At 49.2% G+C, this 18,057-nt stretch overlaps 1 protein-coding gene across 1 annotated transcript in view; it reads left to right on the top strand.

The window, feature by feature from the left end:
• The window catches only part of INPP5D (inositol polyphosphate-5-phosphatase D), a 137,946-nt gene that overhangs the window by 54,520 nt on the left and 65,369 nt on the right, over positions 1-18,057 (top strand). The window contains exons 3-5 of the mRNA XM_018041075.1: positions 5,412-5,562; positions 7,869-8,043; positions 12,238-12,378. Coding sequence (XP_017896564.1) covers positions 5,412-5,562; positions 7,869-8,043; positions 12,238-12,378 — 467 coding nt within the window. The remainder of the gene's footprint in view (positions 1-5,411; positions 5,563-7,868; positions 8,044-12,237; positions 12,379-18,057) is intronic.

The following is an 18,057-nucleotide window of genomic DNA, read 5'->3' as shown; positions in this document are numbered from 1 at the left end:
GACACCGGCCACCCACACCCCTCCCTGCCATTCTCCTCACAGCAGACAAATGGGGCTGTTTCCCCACTTTAGATCTTGCTAGAGACTCTCCTGGGCTTCCCAGGTGGCGCTAGTGGTAAAGAACCTGCCTGCCTAATGCCAGAAACTTAAGAGATGCCGGTTTGAGCCCTGGCTCGGGAAGATCCCCTGGAGGAAGGCACAGCAACCCACTCCAGGATTCTTGCCCGGAGATTCCCACAGACAAAGAGTCAGACAGGACTGAGCACAGCAGAGCACAGAGACTTTCCTACGGACTTAAAAGAAACACTTGGCTGCAGTGAGGTGATGAGCAAATCCCCTCCCTGACCCCACTTCTTAACACTCTCCCTTTATTTGTGAAATTTCCACAATGCTTTTATAGCCTTTCCATTTTAAAATGAAGGCAGCAGCCTCTTCCTGATCCCCTGGTCGGCTTCCTCCTGGGGTGGGGCGGGGGTTGGTGGGGCTCGCCTCCTTTCAGTTCCCCACTTAGGGGCGGCAGACAGTGTGAAGTTAAAATTATATTCTGGGAAAGTTCAGCCTGCCCAGCACTCTGGCCTCCCTGCCCTGCTCCCCTCCTTCTGGACCACGCCTGAAAGTCAGAGTGCAAGAATTGGTTCTGGGGACAAAGCCTTTCTCAGAGGCCACAGCCATGGGCCACCCACAGTCTGGACATCCACTGTCCTTTGTTTTAAAGACGCTGGTGGCCTGGGTGGTGGAGGGGATCCCCCATGCTGTATACCTCCCCAGAAGTATTGTATGTGGGTACGTACGGGTGCCAAGCCGTAGGGTGAAGGGACCTCTCCCGGCCAGGCCCAGCTCAGTAAGCCATACTTCTGTGTTTCCAGCTAGAGCTTTTCAACAGTGAGATTGGTTTTAGGTAAGGCACACATCTCCCTGAACAGGGCTAGGGCCTGTCATTACCCTTGCAAGGCACTTGGGTGACCATGTGAAGCTGAACCAAGCAGAGTCCCTCTCTTTCAAAAACTTATCAGCTTGTAGAGGGAGCAGGCCCGGCTGGGCTTGGTGAGTCACTGTCTGCTGATCTGGAACCGATCTTGCTGGAAATCACCTGGAAATTTCCATAGACCTGGAAAGGGGAGGCAAGAAATCAGTCAGGGGCTTTGTCTCAGGATCTGAACTAACCGTGTGTTTTTCTTTTCCCCTTCTGAATCACTTTTGGTGATGAACATGAAGTCATGTCCATTCAGTAGATCCCTGAGGGCTGCCTGCTTTTTGCCCCGCACATCGTGAATGAAAAGCCAACTTACCGTAGGAACTGCTGCCCTGGGCTTTTTCAGATCACGCTGTCTGCTCTGTGTGCTAGGCGTCTGCTCCAGAGAGAAGGCATTTGTATTTGTTCGTGGAGCGAGGGCTGGCACAGAGCAGAAATCCCCCATCTCTAACTGCATAGGGCAGCGTCCGCAGTGCTCGGCTAGCGTGGGCCTTCAGGGTTTCCTTCTCTGTTTCAAAATGACTTGGGGGATCTCTTCAGGAAGGCAGCGGCTGCAGAATGAGGAAGGCAGTCTGGCGGCTGTTAGGGACCCAGGGAGGCCCCTGCCCCAGCAGCCTGGCCGGTCCCCCTCCCCTGCGGGGGCTACCCTTGCCCGCAGGACTCAGGAACCCTGCCTTCCCGCCGTTTCCTGGGCGTCTTGTCACCCGGGCTCCTTGTGAGGCTGCTGGCCGCGTTCAAGCCCAGACGCCCTCCGAGTCTCCTGGTTTCCTGTTGGGTTGGGAAAATGCCATGCACAGCTGGGTGATGGAGGGTGGAGGACCTTCTGCCCCCATTCCCTCCCTGTAGGGCCTGGGGGTTGGCTTCATAGAGGCTTCAGCTTCTGCGCCAGCAGCCTCTTTGGGTCCCAAGTCCACCCTCTCCCGTGGTTGGTCCAGGGTGAACACCGACGCCCCACTTCACTGGCGGTGGAGGGCTGCACCCCCTCTTACTGGTATTTTACACCCCGTCCACTAAATTCTTCCCAAGCCCCCCAGCTGAATGTGGCATCTGTTTCCTGCCTGGCTCTGACGATACACGTGATGATACATTCGACAACCTCGCAGACAGACGTTTTACATTAAATTGTTGAAAAGGCATCACTTTGGGGGGATCAGTTTGGGGGAGCAGTGTAAAGGGAGGAAGTGCTCCCCTGCTACCTCCGCTCCCCTAGCCATTTCTCCATACCTCCTCCCAGGCCCACTGAGGGCCGTCTCTGCCCCTCTCTCTCCCCGAGTGTCCATCCTGACCCCAGTACTGCAAGTCCGTCCAAGCAGTAATCGCCAAGCATCCCTGTGCCGATAGTCCGGCCCTGCAGCTCCATTTGGGGACATGACAGCAAGCAGACCCCGCCCCCGACAATGGGCTGCACCACGGGCAGGCACATATGGACTTGACCAGGCGCCAGTTTCCCACGGTCAAGGCACTGTCCACCTGGAAGCCCCGACTCCCAATGTCGGCTTTGATTTGGCCGTCATCCTGCCTCGACGGAGGGCCTTTCTCAGCCCCGCGCAGGCGTGAGAAGGCCATGGCGGGGCTGCTCCTTCCTGGTTACATGGAGCCTCCGACCCCCATGTCCGGACCCCCCTGAATGAGTCTGGTCAGCTCAGGTGCTGCCACAACCCTGGGCACCCTAACCTTTCTCTCCTCCTGCTCCTCTTGAATGTGCTTTGAACCTCAGCTCTCAAGGAGTGTCTGCGAAGCCCTTCAAGTCTCAGTGCCAATGACAGAGACTTATGAGGACATTTTCTCAGGGACATCTCCCCCAGGGAGCCCTGTGGCCCCGCTGGCATCCTGCCTTCACCATTTCTTCTGCGTCTGTGTGTCTGGGTCCACCTGCTCAGACAGCCTGCTCCCTCCCCACTGACCCACGTGTGCACAGCAAGTCTGTGCTTTGGGGTCGTCTGCTGCTTGCAGGCTCATCCCTTAGGTGCCTGAGGCTTGTGCTTGCTGCTCCCCTCTCGGGAGCAGCGATACAACACGTGCAGGAAGGAGACCCTCCACAAGCTCCGCCTTCCTTGGAGACTGGACTCATTCTCTACCTTCCTGGGAACCTGGGCCACCTGGGCGGCCAGCAGCCCACGTTTGCCAGGCCCTGGCTCCCTGGCCTCTGTGGTCAGTCCGAGCACAAGCAGGGCCCCAGTGTCTCTCTCTCACCAACAGCACTCCCCACTCACTGGATCCATAGTGTTTAGATGAATTTTAGAGTCTTCTGTTCTTCTGCAGGCTCCCCTGGTGGCCGAAACAGTAAAGAATCTGTTTGCAATGTGGGAGACTGGGGTTTGATCTCTGGTTGGGAAGATCCCCTGGAGAAGGAAATGGCTACCCACTACAGTATATTTGCCTGGAAAATCGCATGGACAGAGGAGCCTAGCAGGTTATAGTCCATGGGGTTGCAAAGAGTCAGACAAGACTGAGCAACTAACACACACACACACACACACACACACACACACAACCATTCTTCTGCACACTTAGTATCCAGCATATTTCATCATTTCTAAGGTGCTTGAGACGTAAACATCTCTGAAGTCAGCTGTGCCCACAGAATGATGGTGTATCTTGTTTTATGCTTTAGCTGTTAGCAGTACATAAAATAATACATGTCTTAGCATCGGGGCATCTAATTCCCACAGTTCACGTACTGTCTCAGACACACATTCCCCAGACATCCTCCAGCTAAGAACCTTTTTCCAGACTCACACGTGAGTCATTTCACCTTGACTTTCTTTGATATTTCACATCCTTATTCCATACGCCTAATGGCTTGTCATCCATTAGCTGTAAATTCTTTAACAGGATGACACCTGCCAGGACTGCTCTAACTGAATCGAGTTCATTGACCCTATGTCATGTCAAATTATTTTTGTTATGCCTCTCATTTTGGGTTTTGAACCTATTTAGGTTACTTTTCAGGCAGCCTGGCTGCCACTGCTGAGATCTCTCTGGTTCGATGATGCTCAAAAGAAATTGCTTTAACGTGAGGCTGTGTGAAAGCAAAGGAATTTATTGAAAATAATCAAAACACCCTTTTGTTAAACTCTTTACTAATTTATTCAATAGCTAAAGCCACATACTCAAACACACAGATGTGCCCTCTATACATGTATAGATTTATGCATGTATGCATTGTACTACACACACAAATCCATGTGGAGAGAGACGGAGAGGCCAGTGTGGAGCCTGAGTAAAGGGGAGAGACAGAAGCGGAATCTCTGAAGGCAAACACATCCTCATCACGACTTGGCGTTACCACCAGGAGCAGGGCTCAAGGACAGGTCCTGGTCCATTTCCGGATGTCTTCCCTCCCTTACACTGTCCACTTTGCCCTCTGTGTGTTGGTGAGGGGAGGCAGTCTTCTGTGTTTTTGGCTGGGCCAGTGGGGAGACAGTGGTGCAAATTCCCTGGGATGGAACACCAAGGGGAAGTGGATCAGGGAACTGGACAGGGAGGATAGGCAGGACACTGGGGCATGCTGGGTTAGGAGCCATAGGGTACAGTATCCAGGAGACCCTAAATATCCTGCTTGCGTTCTTCATCGTGCCCTGCTGCCTGCCGACCTGGGGGCGGTAATCACAGAGGCACCTTCGTGTGGGCGGGGCCTCCTCAGGGGCAGGGCCTGGGTGGGAGACGCCGGCTGCAGCCGAACTTGAGTTTCCAGCTGGAGCCATTGAGCAAGAGATAAGGAGACCTGGCCCCAGGGCATTTGAACAAACCAGAATTACCCTCCATGGGCCCTGTCATTAGCAACAGAGATACAAATCAGGGAAGACTTTGGTGCTGCCTTGACCATTTTCTGAGTTTTGGTAAAACAGAATCATGTCAAATGAAAAACATAAAAATAAAACAATTGCTAGAATAGAATTTTCCCCGTATTTAAAAATTAATACTCTTGGGAGAGAAGGGTTAATAACTCCCCCTACCAAACACACACACACACACACACACACACACACACACACACCACACACACACACCACACACACACACAAATACACAACAGTACAGAAAAACTATTCTAAACTATTGAAAATATATCTCTTGGGGTTGTGGGACTACAGATGATTTTTTAAATTATGTATTTAAGATTTTTTTCCATAAAGAAAATGCATTATATCTGCAACATAATACTTTTTAAAAGAAAAGTGTTTTTTTAAACCAAAAGAAAAAAAAAATTTTTTTAAACTGTTCTATTTGCCCCTTTTGCAGACTGGCTGTTAGGGGCTACTGGATACAGGCTGTGAGGGTGTGGGCATGGTGGCCAGGCCCTGTGTGGGAGCCCAGAACTTTTTCTGGATTGCGGTCACTCCCTCGGGCTCGTTGATCTCCGCTGCAGGTGGCCTTTGTGGTTGGCTGGTGTTCCAGTCAGTTCAATGTGCTTCTGTTTGGGATTTGTCCTCAGGCGTCCGAAGGCGTCCCCATGAGATTCTTCACCAAGCTGGACCAGCTCATCGAGTTTTACAAGAAGGAAAACATGGGTTTGGTGACCCACCTGCAGTATCCCGTGCCCCTGGAGGAGGAGGACACGGGAGACGAGCCAGAAGAGGAGACAGGTAGGAAGGGATGGAGGGAACGTGCCCTGGGTCCCTGCCATCTGAGTCCTGTGCTTAAGTTCTGGGGTATCTCTCCAACTTCAGGTGCTTGTAGATTAGGTGGGTCTGGTTATCAGAGGGGGTTGACACGGTGGTTAAAGACCTGTTAGGAACACAGGCTCTGGGGTCAGACAGACCTAGGTCAAACTTCCTGCTCCCCATCTTCTTAGCTGTGTGACCTCGGATGAATTACTTAACCTCTCCTAACCACAGACTGCTCTTAAAGAGACACTAAAAATCGTGTCTACCTCTCGGTGTCATCAAATGAGTCAATGTAGATCCCAGAGCCTAGTACACAGTAAACACTCGATGCTGTTAAAATCATTGTCAAAATAATTAGCTGAATTTTGCTGTAAAGAGGAGGGAGGAAGAGATCATTGCACCAAACTGGAAGGATGAGAAAGGTGTTTCATGAGAGTATCATTAAAACAAAACAAAAAAAAAGGTACAGCCCCTGAAAGGTATCTGAGAGTCAGTCCTGCTGCTTTAGCGGTGGAGGGACAGACACACAGGCGAGAGTCGGACAGAGGCAGTGCAGCCAGGGAGCCACCCTTCTCTTCCCCTCAAATGTTCAGGTCCTAAAAGAAACCCCTGGGATACGTAACTGAGACTCTCAACCGGTCAGGGCTCCCTCTAAGTCCCAGGTCCCAGGGCCTGGAACCAGCAAGACCCCTGGGGGTCTCCCCACAAGGACAGATGAGACCAGAGGTGCCGAGGTCCCCTGCCTGGCTCCTCCTGTCCCTGGCTGCTCCCAGCCGTCCATTGGGCGTCCCTTCCCCCACCTCTGCGGGCCCCCTTTCCATTGCCTCCCTGGAGACTCACCTCGAGCAATTGCACAATGCCTCGGCGGCCTCACCAGAGGGCCAGCTCTGAACAGCCACCTGCTCCTGGAGGTGAGGCCCAGCCAGAGTGTGTTCAAAGGTGCTCAGGTCTGCAGGGGCTGAGGGGGACAGCTCACAGGCTGAGGCAGCTGTGTTCCTTCTCGCCTCCCCCGGCCCAGAAAGAGGTGCCCTCGGCTGTGACATAGCCAAAGATGACATGTCCACCGTGAGTCTGGGGCCAGGGCTGTGCCCAGGGCCGTGTGGTATCAACCAGCGGTACCCAGGAGTCCAGGCTGGGCCTTGACACTGAGATGCCATCCTGCTGAAATGCCCTCTGCATTCCCTCTCACACACCACCCAGTTTCTTCCCTTCTGGGCGTGGTGGTCTAGAAAAAGACCCCAACACTAGAAAAAGGCCTCCCTGAAAGAACTGGAAAAAGAAGCACAATCTCACGATGGCCGGCTCCCCTTCCCCAAGCAAGGCCCTATTGTAGGCTTAAAGTGGAGACTCCCCACACCCACCCAACCCTCCCCCTCCCCCACCCCACCCTGCCCCCGCCAGTCCAGTCCAAGGTGTCAGATTTGGCTCAGGTCTCCTCAAGGTGCTGCGTGCCCCCGTGGGGCTCTAAACAGACTCATGACCCTTGATAGAACCCAGGCCAGGTGAGGAAGTCAAGGGCTCATCCTCCCCCAAGGACTTCCCCGGGGGAGGTCTGTGGCCAGGCCCCTGAGGGTGGCCATTCTGTGTGGGGAGAGGCTGGGACAAGATGTCACAGGCCCAGGGGCTCAGGACTCACCCCTCCCCCCAATGTCTGCTGCATGCAGGATGGAAGTTTTCCCCGGTGAGTGGGCAGGAGCCCCATCTCCCAAGCCGAGTCTGGTCACTTGGGTGGAGGGAGCCCCTCACTCTCTTCCATTGTCTCTGAGCGTCTAGAGGGATAGAGAAGGAAGGATGGAGACTGGAAAGTCCAGAGAAAAGGGAGCCTGGGTGGGAGTGTCGCGGGGCCCTGCCTGCTCCCTGCCCCACTCCTCCCGTGATGGGAACCCAGTGTCAGCCGGTCCAGGGCCCCTGCTCTGCCCCACAGCCGGCTGGCCTGCTGAGCCGCTGAGGCGGCTGATTCCACCCATCCAAGGCCAGCAGCCCTGCCCGGCACGGCCATCTTATCCCAGCAGGTGTTTGCAGAGCATCTCAATGGGACTCGCTCTGTGCTGGGCCCCGGGTCAAAGGCCACCAAGACCTGTCCTTGGTCAGCTCCCCCAGAGCTGGCAAGGGAGCAAGGACGGAAAGGGACGGAGTGGGCATAGGTGGGTCTGTGGCTGGGCGCCTGGCCTGGACCCCACATGACGGGACGGTGGAGAGATCACCAACAGAGGGCGTGGGAGGGTGGAGATGCTGAGGGAGGGTACACTCGGCCCAGACGGCTCTCCTGCTCTTGTCTTGGGTAGAAGGGGCCATGTCTCCACCCGAGCTGCCACCCAGAAACATCATCCCTTTATCTGTGGGGCCATGCGAGGCTAAGGAGGCCCCTGCTTCCATGGAGATCCCTCGAGCTGCCGAGGTCAGCCGGCCGAGCCTCTCAGAGACACTGTTCCAGCGACTGCAGGCCATGGACACCAGTGGGTGAGTCTCACCTGGCGGGCCCCACGACACCCAGGCAGCTCACCCTGTGCTTCCCTCCTGGGGGTGCCCCTTCCACCCCAGGACAGGGTATCATGGAGCCCACTGGCCTCCCAATGGTGGGTCTCTAGTTCTCAGGGTGGCTCTGACCGAGTGGGCACTGAATGGCCCTGCCCAGATGCTCCGTGTCCACCAGGCCCCAGGGCAGGAGCTGATTCTGGAGTGATGGATGATTCTCTGCTGCAAATGGCATGGGCCTGCTCCAGACTCCGGGGCCTAGGCTGTGATTCCCTGGCCGGGGCCTCCCATGAACTCACATGACATCTATTCCCATCCCAAACACCTCTCCCTGATTCAGATGGTCCCAGCAGCGGAGATGCCTGCACTGCAGCCTGGACCTGCTCTGGGCCTCGTGCAAAGGTGGCCACCATCCTTGTCACCAGGAGATGGGCCAGAGCAACAGTCCATGGGTGGTGTGAACTGTGAGGTCTGCACAGGGTACTGCTCCTTTCTTTGCGGTGGAAAGTGTTATGGAAAGTGGAAAGTGTTCAGTCATGTCCAACTCTTTGCGACCCCATAGACTGTAGCCCGCCAGGCTCCTCTGTCCATGGGATTCTCCAGGCAAGAATGCCAGAGTGGGTTGCCATGCCCTCCTCCAGGGGATCTTCCCGACCCAGGGATCAAATCCAGGTCTCCTGCATTGCAGGCAGATTCTTAACCATCTGAGCCACCAGGGAAGCCTGTGGAAGGTATGAGATGCAAGCCTTTCACCAGTTTGTTTCACTTGCCCTGATCCAGGGTTCTCAGGATCTGGCCCCATGGGTGGCACCAGACTCGTCCATGTCAGTTGAGGTCCCACAGCTCCTTTGCCCCCTTGGCAGGTTCAGGCTGGATGATGCGAGGTGGCAGTATTGCCTGGGAACGATGTTGGTTATTTTGCCAGTCAGAGGCCCTGACTTTAGCACAGGCCAAAGGATGGCTTCCGCAGGGAAGACTCTCTATGAGGGGAACTGTGTCCCCAACACCAAGTATGTCACCTGCTTCGAGTCAAAGCTCCTAGATCTGTGTTCAGTGAATGAATTAGCACACAGTCATTTCCACGCATTAATCATTTCAAAACATTTTTTTGTTTCCTTATGAGAAAAAGTCCCCCCAAATACTATGCTATTGGCAGGGCTCATGCAACATCTCCAACTTGAAAGCTTCATTTATGACACCCAGGGCTGCTCCCCTGCCATCTGATTTGGCAAAATACAAAGGGAAGGCCTGAAGGAACGCACAAGCCACTGGTTGCTAAGATACCTGGGGTTTTCCTATTTCCACCTTGACATATCCTCTAGTTCTCCAGGCCTACCAGGCTATAATCTCTGCACCCTCCTGGAATTCCTCGTTCTGTTTACCAAGAAGCTAAATATGCTCTAAATATGTTGATTCATTATCATGATCATCCTGATATGTGTTTCTGCATAACAAATACTTATTAAAAGAGTCCATGTAGAGCCCATTGTTTTAGTTTCCTTGAGGCTCTATTTCTTGGAGGTTTTAGGTGCCAAATGCAGTGCAGTCCCTGAGGAAATAGGCAAAGATGCTCAATGGTGCCCCTGCTGCCCAGCTCCTCCTGACTCTTCCATGCATTCTCTTAGCTGTATCTCCTTATCAGTTCCTCCTCTCTAGGGACATGTCTTCTTAAGGGACCCAGGGCCCAGTGGGGCAGGACGAAGTGTTCAGCCGAGCCTCCAGGCAGCTCCTGAGATGGGGCGGTGGGGCCAGCTGGGGGCTAGTGAGCCCAGGAGGTGGCCCTCTATGATGTGTTGTTGTTGCTTAGTTGCTAACTCATGTTCGACTCTTTTGTGACTCTTTTGGGATGGTCTGTGTGGGCTGTAGACCGTCAGGCTCCTCTGTCCTTGAGCTTTCCCAGGCGAAAATACTGGAGTGGGTTGCCATGTCCTTCTCCAGGGTATCCTCCCAGCTCAGGAATCGATCTAATGTCTCCTGCATTGCAGGCAGATTCTTTACCACAGAACCAGCTAGGAAGCCCTCTTTGGTATGGCTTCTCAGTTAACAGACAGCCTTGGAACTTGCCTAAAACTTCTGCTTAGAGATGGGCCTGTGCAGGTGGAACACACCGGAGGGACCATGGTGCCTGCCCTCAGTTCTCTTCTGGGCATGAAAAACTAAGATTCTGCCTCGTGGTTGCAAGTGAATCTATGTTGCTTGTGAAAAACCTTTGTACACAGAGGACTGCCTTTAGATTACTCTTAATTATAAGACAAACTGCACAGTCTTTTGTGCAAGCTAATTAGATCTAATCAGTTGGATCATAGTTAATACAAGGTTTGGTTTGTGGTTTAGTCACTAAGTCGTGTCCGACTCTTGTGACCCCATGGACTGTAGCCTGCCAGGCTTCTCTGTCCATGGGATTCTCCAGGCAAGAATACTGGAGTGCATTGCCATTTCCTTCTCCAGGGGATCTTCCCGACCCAGGAATCGAACCCAAGTCTCCTGCACTGCAGACAGATTCTTTACCAACTGAGCTATGAGGGAAGCCCGACTACTGAGTTAAAATCAACTTTCTCTGATAAACAGAGTCTACATCTTTATGTCAACACTTTTCGACAACATGTTTAACAGACATAACTTCCTAAAGCAAATACTGATGATCTCAAAGTTACAAGTCAACAGGCATGAAAACTGTTAAAGTCTTAATGCTATAGGAGAGATTTGTCCTTTTTAGTAAACCAGACTGAGGCAGAAACTGGCTTAAGACACAGAATGAGTATAGATTAAACTTAAATATTATGAAGACTGGTATGTGAATAGTTACTAACTTTAAATAAGTCAAAATGGCTAATCTACATCTTTTCAATCTTAAGAGCAACGACCTTTCGTTCTTTCCAGGATCCTACAGAAAAAAAAAAAACAAAAAACAAAAAACCATAACCTCTAGTCTCACCTTGATTGCATGTCAAGGCTGGAGCACAGCTATTTAAGGCCTGCATGAATTTTTTCACACATGTAAATCGACGTCCTTAAGCTCCTCCCCCACCCCACCCAATTTCCTTGTTTGTGGAATAGGAATAATAGTAATGTCTGCCTCATAACATTGATTTGAGGATTAAAGGAGAAGATGCGGGACTTCCCTGGTGTTCCAGTGGCTAAGACTATGTGCTACCAATGCAGAGGGCCCGGGTTCGATCCCTGGTCAGGGAGCTAGACCCCACATTCTGCACCTAAGAGCTCACACGCCAAACATGAAGATCCTGAGTGCTGCAACGAAGACCTGGCGTGGCCGGATAAACATATAAAGATTTTTTAAAAAAGGAAAATGAACATGAAATGGTTAACAGAGTACCAGTATGGTACGTTCAGAACATACTTGCTCTGATTACAATGTTCATTATTATAGGAACAAAAATTCAATGTTTAAAAATTATCCAGAAAAAAAACCGGTGCTGGGAGATGGTACGTAGAGGTGTGATCAGCCTCGGGGGTGGCCCTGGTGCGATGAGGCCTGGGCTCTGCCTCTGCTGGGCTGTCCTGTGCAAGGATAGGTCCTGACTCAGGCCCACGTGCTTCATCCAGAAGCTGAAAGGGACTGAACCCGACTGGGAGCAGGGGTTGGAGCCCAGCGCCTAGGCTATCACTACCATGCCCCCAGCCCCATCGCTCATCACAGAGACTTCCCCTTCAGAGCCTCAGATGACTGGGAACCCCCTCGACACAGAGCTCCAAGTGGCCTTTGGCCATGAACTTGGGAATTGGTCTGTGAGCTGGAGCTATTTGCCTTCTCTAGACTGGAGCATCCCTCAGCCCTTAGATTCTGTCTTTAGGAATAGATGAAGCAGGAAAGCAAGTCCTCTGTACATTTTCAGAGCTCTTCTGTCTCCTTGTCAAAGGATAAAGATTCCTATCCCCAGCCAGTAGAGTATGGCTCCCTTCCACGTGCCAGAAAAGCCTTTATGGGTGGGTTAAGAGGGAGCCTGCTGTATGGGCCCTTTATGTGTGTCTGACCTGTTCTCCATCCCTTCACTGAGACCCAGGGAGCCTGTCCAGGTTCAGGAAACGGTTCTCCTGGAGGCTGGTGTCTCAGCTGCAGGCTCTGAGAATATAGATTTCTTCTTCTACCTGTTACTGTTGGTGTCTATGGCTAAAGGAACTGAAAAAACCATGTTGTCATTTCTACTTTTATCCCCTCAGGATTCCAGAAGAGCATCTGAAAGCGATCCAAGATTATTTAAGCACTCAGCTCTCCCTGGACTCTGATTTCGTCAAGTCGGGCTCCAGCAGTCTCCCTCACCTGAAGAAACTGACCGCGCTCCTCTGCAAAGAACTCTATGGGTAATAGCTGCCCAGTGGGGGTGGGAGGGGGGCGGACAGCGGACCAGGAACCTGCTCATTAGGGTGAGCCCCGCACTTGGCCCAGCTGCCACTTGGGATAATTGAGCAGTCGGTAGGACTTAGAAATCTGTGGTTGCTGGAGGTTTTGTTTTCATGGTATTTGAACTTGGTGGTGGCTGCGTTTAAAAAAAATAGAAAGAAAGAAAGTTAATTTGAGGCCAGTTGCCATGGGAAGGGGTGGGCGGAAGTACACCGCCAGCCCTTCCACACTTGCTCAGGATGCAGTGGTTAAGGCTTTCGCTGCTTCTTGTCCTTCTTGCTGCAGCCAGCACATTTGATAAGCACATAAGGTCACCAAGGGGAGATAAATTAAAGTCAGCCCTTTATTGTGTGGGTGGTGATGGCCCAAGATTGCAGTGGTGGCAGGTTTTTAAAGTGAGCCGATTCACCAAAATGCCAGTGTTCTGCGAATGAATTCATTGAAGGACGGATTGGTAAAAATTCCAATTCCTTTCCTTGTTTTAATTTCATTACCATTAAAATTAACAGTGAAGGACAGGGAAGCCTGGCATGCTGCCATCCATGGGGGTTACAAAGAGTCAGACTCAATTAACAAAAACAAAAATATCTTAATTATTGGGAACAAAATTAAGACTGATATGCTATCTGAAGAATTGACAAAAAAATTACTTTAAATACTTGAAAAAATTGATAATAACATTTTAAAGCATCTGAAAGAAATTACAAAGACCCAAAACAATCCCATGGCAAATGAAAGGTCAGCATTTTTGTTGGAAAAATAGCATTTCATGGGGGTGAGGTTTTATCAGCCTCTACTCTGTGTTTTATTACATAAACATCAGTTTCAAAATTCTTTTGTCAGTTTCTCTGGTGCCCTATCTATCTTCACTTAGTTAATATGCAAAAAAGAATCTTTCATCATCAGTAATCAAATTGAACCTTCCTTTTAAAGGCTCTTAAAAGCACAATCAGTACATTTGGTACATTCAGCAAATAATTTCTTTGACAAATTGAGCACTCATCAAATTGCCCAGTCAGGTTTCATTTCAATGAATTGGCTTTCAACTAATGCAGTTTCAGCCTTTGGACCCAGAGCCATCATTTTTGTAGATTTCCACGGAAAGCTATTTCTCCATATGATGCTGTTGTTAAAAATTGTTAATTACTAGGAAACACACACACGGCACTTCCTTTTTAAGAAGCACGATTTCATGATGGCTGGTAGCAAGCTTAATATTTCTGCTCCAGTGGAGATCCTGTCCTTTGCTGCTTCCTTGTCCAGGAGGGGCCGTACCTTTCAGTGTCTCCATAAGCTTCATGTAGCCACTCAGCACCTCTGCCCAGCACTGCTGTGCTCGCCGGGCTTTCCCAGAATCTAGTCACCTCACCCTTGCGGTGCCAGCAGCTTCCTCAACTCGGCTAGTTCTCTAGGTTTCTACTCCTTTATTTACTGGAGAGTTAACTTCGAGTTAGAAGCAGAGACGCTGTGATGTTCTAAATCCTGTACCTCCACTTGTTTGTCTTCGCTTCATAGGCAAAGTGAGAGTCAGGCTTGGAGATGCAATTAGGGATGCAATTTTAGAAAATCTGAGGAACCAGATGGCACTATGGTAAGAATCCATCTGCCAGTGCAGGAGTTGCAAGAGATGCGGGTTCAACCCCTGGTTGGAGAATATCCCCTGGAGGAAGAAATAGCAACCCATTCTAGTACTCTTGCCTGGGAAATCCCATGGGCAGAGGAGCCTGGAGGGCTACAGTCCATGGGGTCGCAAAGAATCAGACACGACTGAGCGACTAAACAACAACCACCCGTGTGCTATCTGGCAACACTGGCAGGAATCACATCACGCAGGCCTCCCAAGGCCAGGTGGAGATTTTCAGCATGGCTCTGTAACCTGAGTCAGGGCTTTGGAGGCTGGATCTTAGGAGGCACACCAAAAGCAGCAGACAGCTGGGAGCTGCATGATGTAAGGCTGGCCCACAAGAAAGGAAGTCAGAGGAGGCAGGGATTTGCTTTGCATTCTGCTGAGTCCTGGGTTTGGACAGTGTCTGGCATACAGGAACAGCTGATAGATATTAGTTAAATGACCTGATGGTTGGGAGAATGTGGGCCCTGAGGGCTGGTGTGCCCTGGGCGGGAGTGGATTGGTGGAGCTGGCAGATGGATGCAGGGTCAGGGGAAGGTCAATCAAGGGTGATCCCTAGATTTTCAGTGCAAGAAGCTGAGTGGTGGGTGATGCCAGTTACTCAGATGGGGAAAGTCAAGGAGGAAAGGGTTGAGGAGGATCATCTTTGTCTGAACTGCCATTGGCTTGAAGTGCTATTAGATATCCTGTGGGCGGAGCCATCAATCAAGGATTTAGTTCCAGAAGTTAGATCCCAGGAGACCTCAGGGTTAAGGGTATATACATCTGGGAGTCATAGGCATGCAGTGGGCACTTGAAGCTGGGAGACACATGGGGTAGGTCCTCGCAGCGGGAGTGCACACGGAGGGGAAGAGGGCAGGGGCAGATACTGAGAGGTGGGTGGAGGAGAAGGACCTGGAACCGGGGGCTGAGGATGGAGCCGAAGGTAGCAGGTTTGTCTGCTCAGACCACCCGGCCCAACACAGACTCCGGGGTGAGGATGGGAAAGTCACAGAGAACCACGGAGTGAGAAACAGTGCAAGAGCCTCCCCCGCAAAAATGTCATAGCAACGTCATTGCCCGCAACTGAAAGAGCCTCAGCAACACAAAGGCTCTAGGGAGATTTATAACCCTAAGTTAGACCATCTAGAACCAGACAGAAACTTTTGCAGAGAAAGAGAACAAAAAGTTAAGTCTCCAGAGTCTGGAAATACTTGGTAACTCCTGAAATGGAGAAACAAGAGGAATTATAAGTAGGATTTTAAAATAACAGGTCAAAGTGTGGGAGAGGGTGTTTTATCAGTTAAGTAAGGATTTTAATAAAGAAACCAACCAACCAGACAAAAATACATCATCATTATAACTGCTTCTTTGGAGGCCATAAAATAAACCCACAGTTCTCAAAGCAAATTTATAAAACAAATCACAAAACACAGCAGTGTCAGGGAAGCATATATACACACACACACACATACACACACACACACACACACACACACACACACATATATATAACAAGGGAGGACTAGATAAGCACCTGCAAAGAATGTGTGGTTAAAAAAACAATAGTCTGGAAAGAGGGCATAGAGAGTCAACTTATAGCTGGTAGGGCAGGCTCTCCAAGAAGCAGGGAAAAAATGATGCTTATCTGATAACTAAATATATTTTTTAAAAAAAGTTTTCAGGCTTATAAAGGAGCTAAATCCAGGTATTGAGAAGCCTTATAATGATCCAGTCACAGAACAACCAAACAGGAGTACTGTAACCTCTTTTTACAATCTTCAAAGCCACAAGCAAAGATGAATTCAGAAAGTAATTACGAATAGCACCATTACTTTTCAAAATTATGATACTTAATATTATTCATACTCTTTGATGACATGATAAAAATGCTGAAGCAGCATCTCCAAGAAGACTACTGATTTCTCCTTGGGATTAACTGAACATAGATATCCTTCAAAAGCCTAAGGAGTCTTTGCCGATTTAAAAAAATTGGTAAAAATGTACTAATCACATGCCTTCCCTTCAAAAAGTTTCCAAGAATTTTTTTCCAGAAATGTTAGTGTGCTGGTGATCCTAAAAATAAGAACCCAGCAGCCTACTGAGCAGCTGGATATGAATACACCCAAAACAGAAGTGTCCATTCTGTGTTCCCAGAACGCAGAATGATGATGAAAATAGAGATAACAAAACTAGCCACAACCATCTGGGTGCTTTTAGACCATCTCCTAAATCACAGTGGAATTAAGGAAGGCACTTCATGCAATGATAGCCTGCCTGGGAGAGGTTTGGAAACCCAGAGGAATCAAGCCTCTGTATATCAGAGCTCCAGGTGATGCAGCCGAAACACTACTGGAGGAAAAGCCAAAGATTTAAATGCTCTGTTACAGAAACGGGGTGGGGTAGAATAATAAGTGAAACATACAAACTTAATCCAGGCTGTCAGTCTCCTGAAGGCATCATGGGCCATATCCTGATTGCACAGATATTGCCGCAGTCAAGCAAAGTACTGGAAGCAGTAATCTGTTCAATATTTGTGAATGAAGATTGAGTGTGTGCCAACTATGAGCCTGGGCTTCCCAGGTGGCGCTAGTGGTAAAGAACTCACCTGCCAATGCAGGAGACACAGAGACTTGGGTTCGATTCCTGGGTTGGTAAGATCCCCTGGAGGAGAGCATGGCAACCTACTGCAGGGCTCCTGCTTGGAGAATCCCATGGACAGAGGAGCCTGGCGGGCTATGGTCGATAGGGTTGCAAAGAGTCATATACGACCGAATTGACACACGCTACCAAGAGCCAGATACTGTTCCAGGGGCTAGAGATACAGTAGTGAACCAAACAAAGTCTTTGAGAAATCTCTGTTAAGTGAATGAATAGTAACAACAACTGGAAAGTAAAAGAGCAAGGGGGAAATAATTTTAAAAAATAATAAATTAGGAAAAAAGTCAAGGAAATTTTTAAAATTAGAAATGTGGGAGATCTAATAATTTGCATTAAACATTTACAAGTCATAAAGAATACAATTACGTAGTTGCAAATCTTCAAATTATAATTAAATGTAATAAATATTTAATGTGAAATATGAAACATAAAAATTACTGTGCATGCCCTACTTTGAACTTTAAACAAGGAAGAATAACCGTAATTTATACATTATTCAGGAATGACAAAAATCACCTAATTCAATATGCAAGAAAAGTACAATTCCAATCCAGAAACCTAATCAAGATAATAGCCTAAAATAATAAACTATATCCAGTTTCACTTATTAATGTAAGTATATAACATGTCAGTAATATTCTAGCAAATATAATTTAGTGGTATGAAAAATGTAGGTTTTATCTAAGAAATCATTCCAAAAGCGAGTCAACATAAAACACTGTAATTAGCAGTAGGTTCAGTTCAGTTCAGTTCAGTCGCTCAGTCGTTTCTGACTCTTTGTGACCCCATGAATCGCAGCACGCCAGGCCTCCCTGTCCATCACCAACTCCCTGAGTTCACCCAAACTCATGTGCATCGAGTCGGGGATGCCATCCAGCCACCTCATCCTCTGTCGTCCCCTTCTCCTCCTGCCCCTAATCCCTTCCAGCATCAGGGTCTTTTCCAATGAGTCAGCTCTTCACATGAGGTGGCCAAAGTATTGGAGTTTCAGCCTCAGCATCAGTCCTTCCAATGTAGTAGGTTAAAAATAAAGAAATTGTTTCTATAGATGTCCTAATAAACCTGATAAAAGTAATTTCTAATTTTTAAAAATCACTTTTTAAAAAGGAATAGAGGGATACCTCCTTAATAATGCAATATGTGTCAAATATAAAACCAGTTACACTTGACAGGCAAACATTAAAATCATTCCATTAAACATTTTAACAAAAGAAAAAGAAACTGCATGAGAAATTTTTGCTAAAGCAAAAAGAAGCTAAAATTTGGAAAAGAAAAAATTAAGAAAACAATGAAGGTTCAGAACATTCTTTCTGAGTCTGCATATCTGAACTGAGAGAATGTTGGATGTTCTAGCTGGAAACTGAATGGGAAT

Source organism: Capra hircus, chromosome 3, assembly GCF_001704415.2.
Source record: "Capra hircus breed San Clemente chromosome 3, ASM170441v1, whole genome shotgun sequence".
Taxonomy (NCBI): domain Eukaryota; kingdom Metazoa; phylum Chordata; class Mammalia; order Artiodactyla; family Bovidae; genus Capra; species Capra hircus.
Note: the sequence above shows the minus strand (reverse complement) of the source record. Positions and strands in the feature narration are given on the sequence as shown.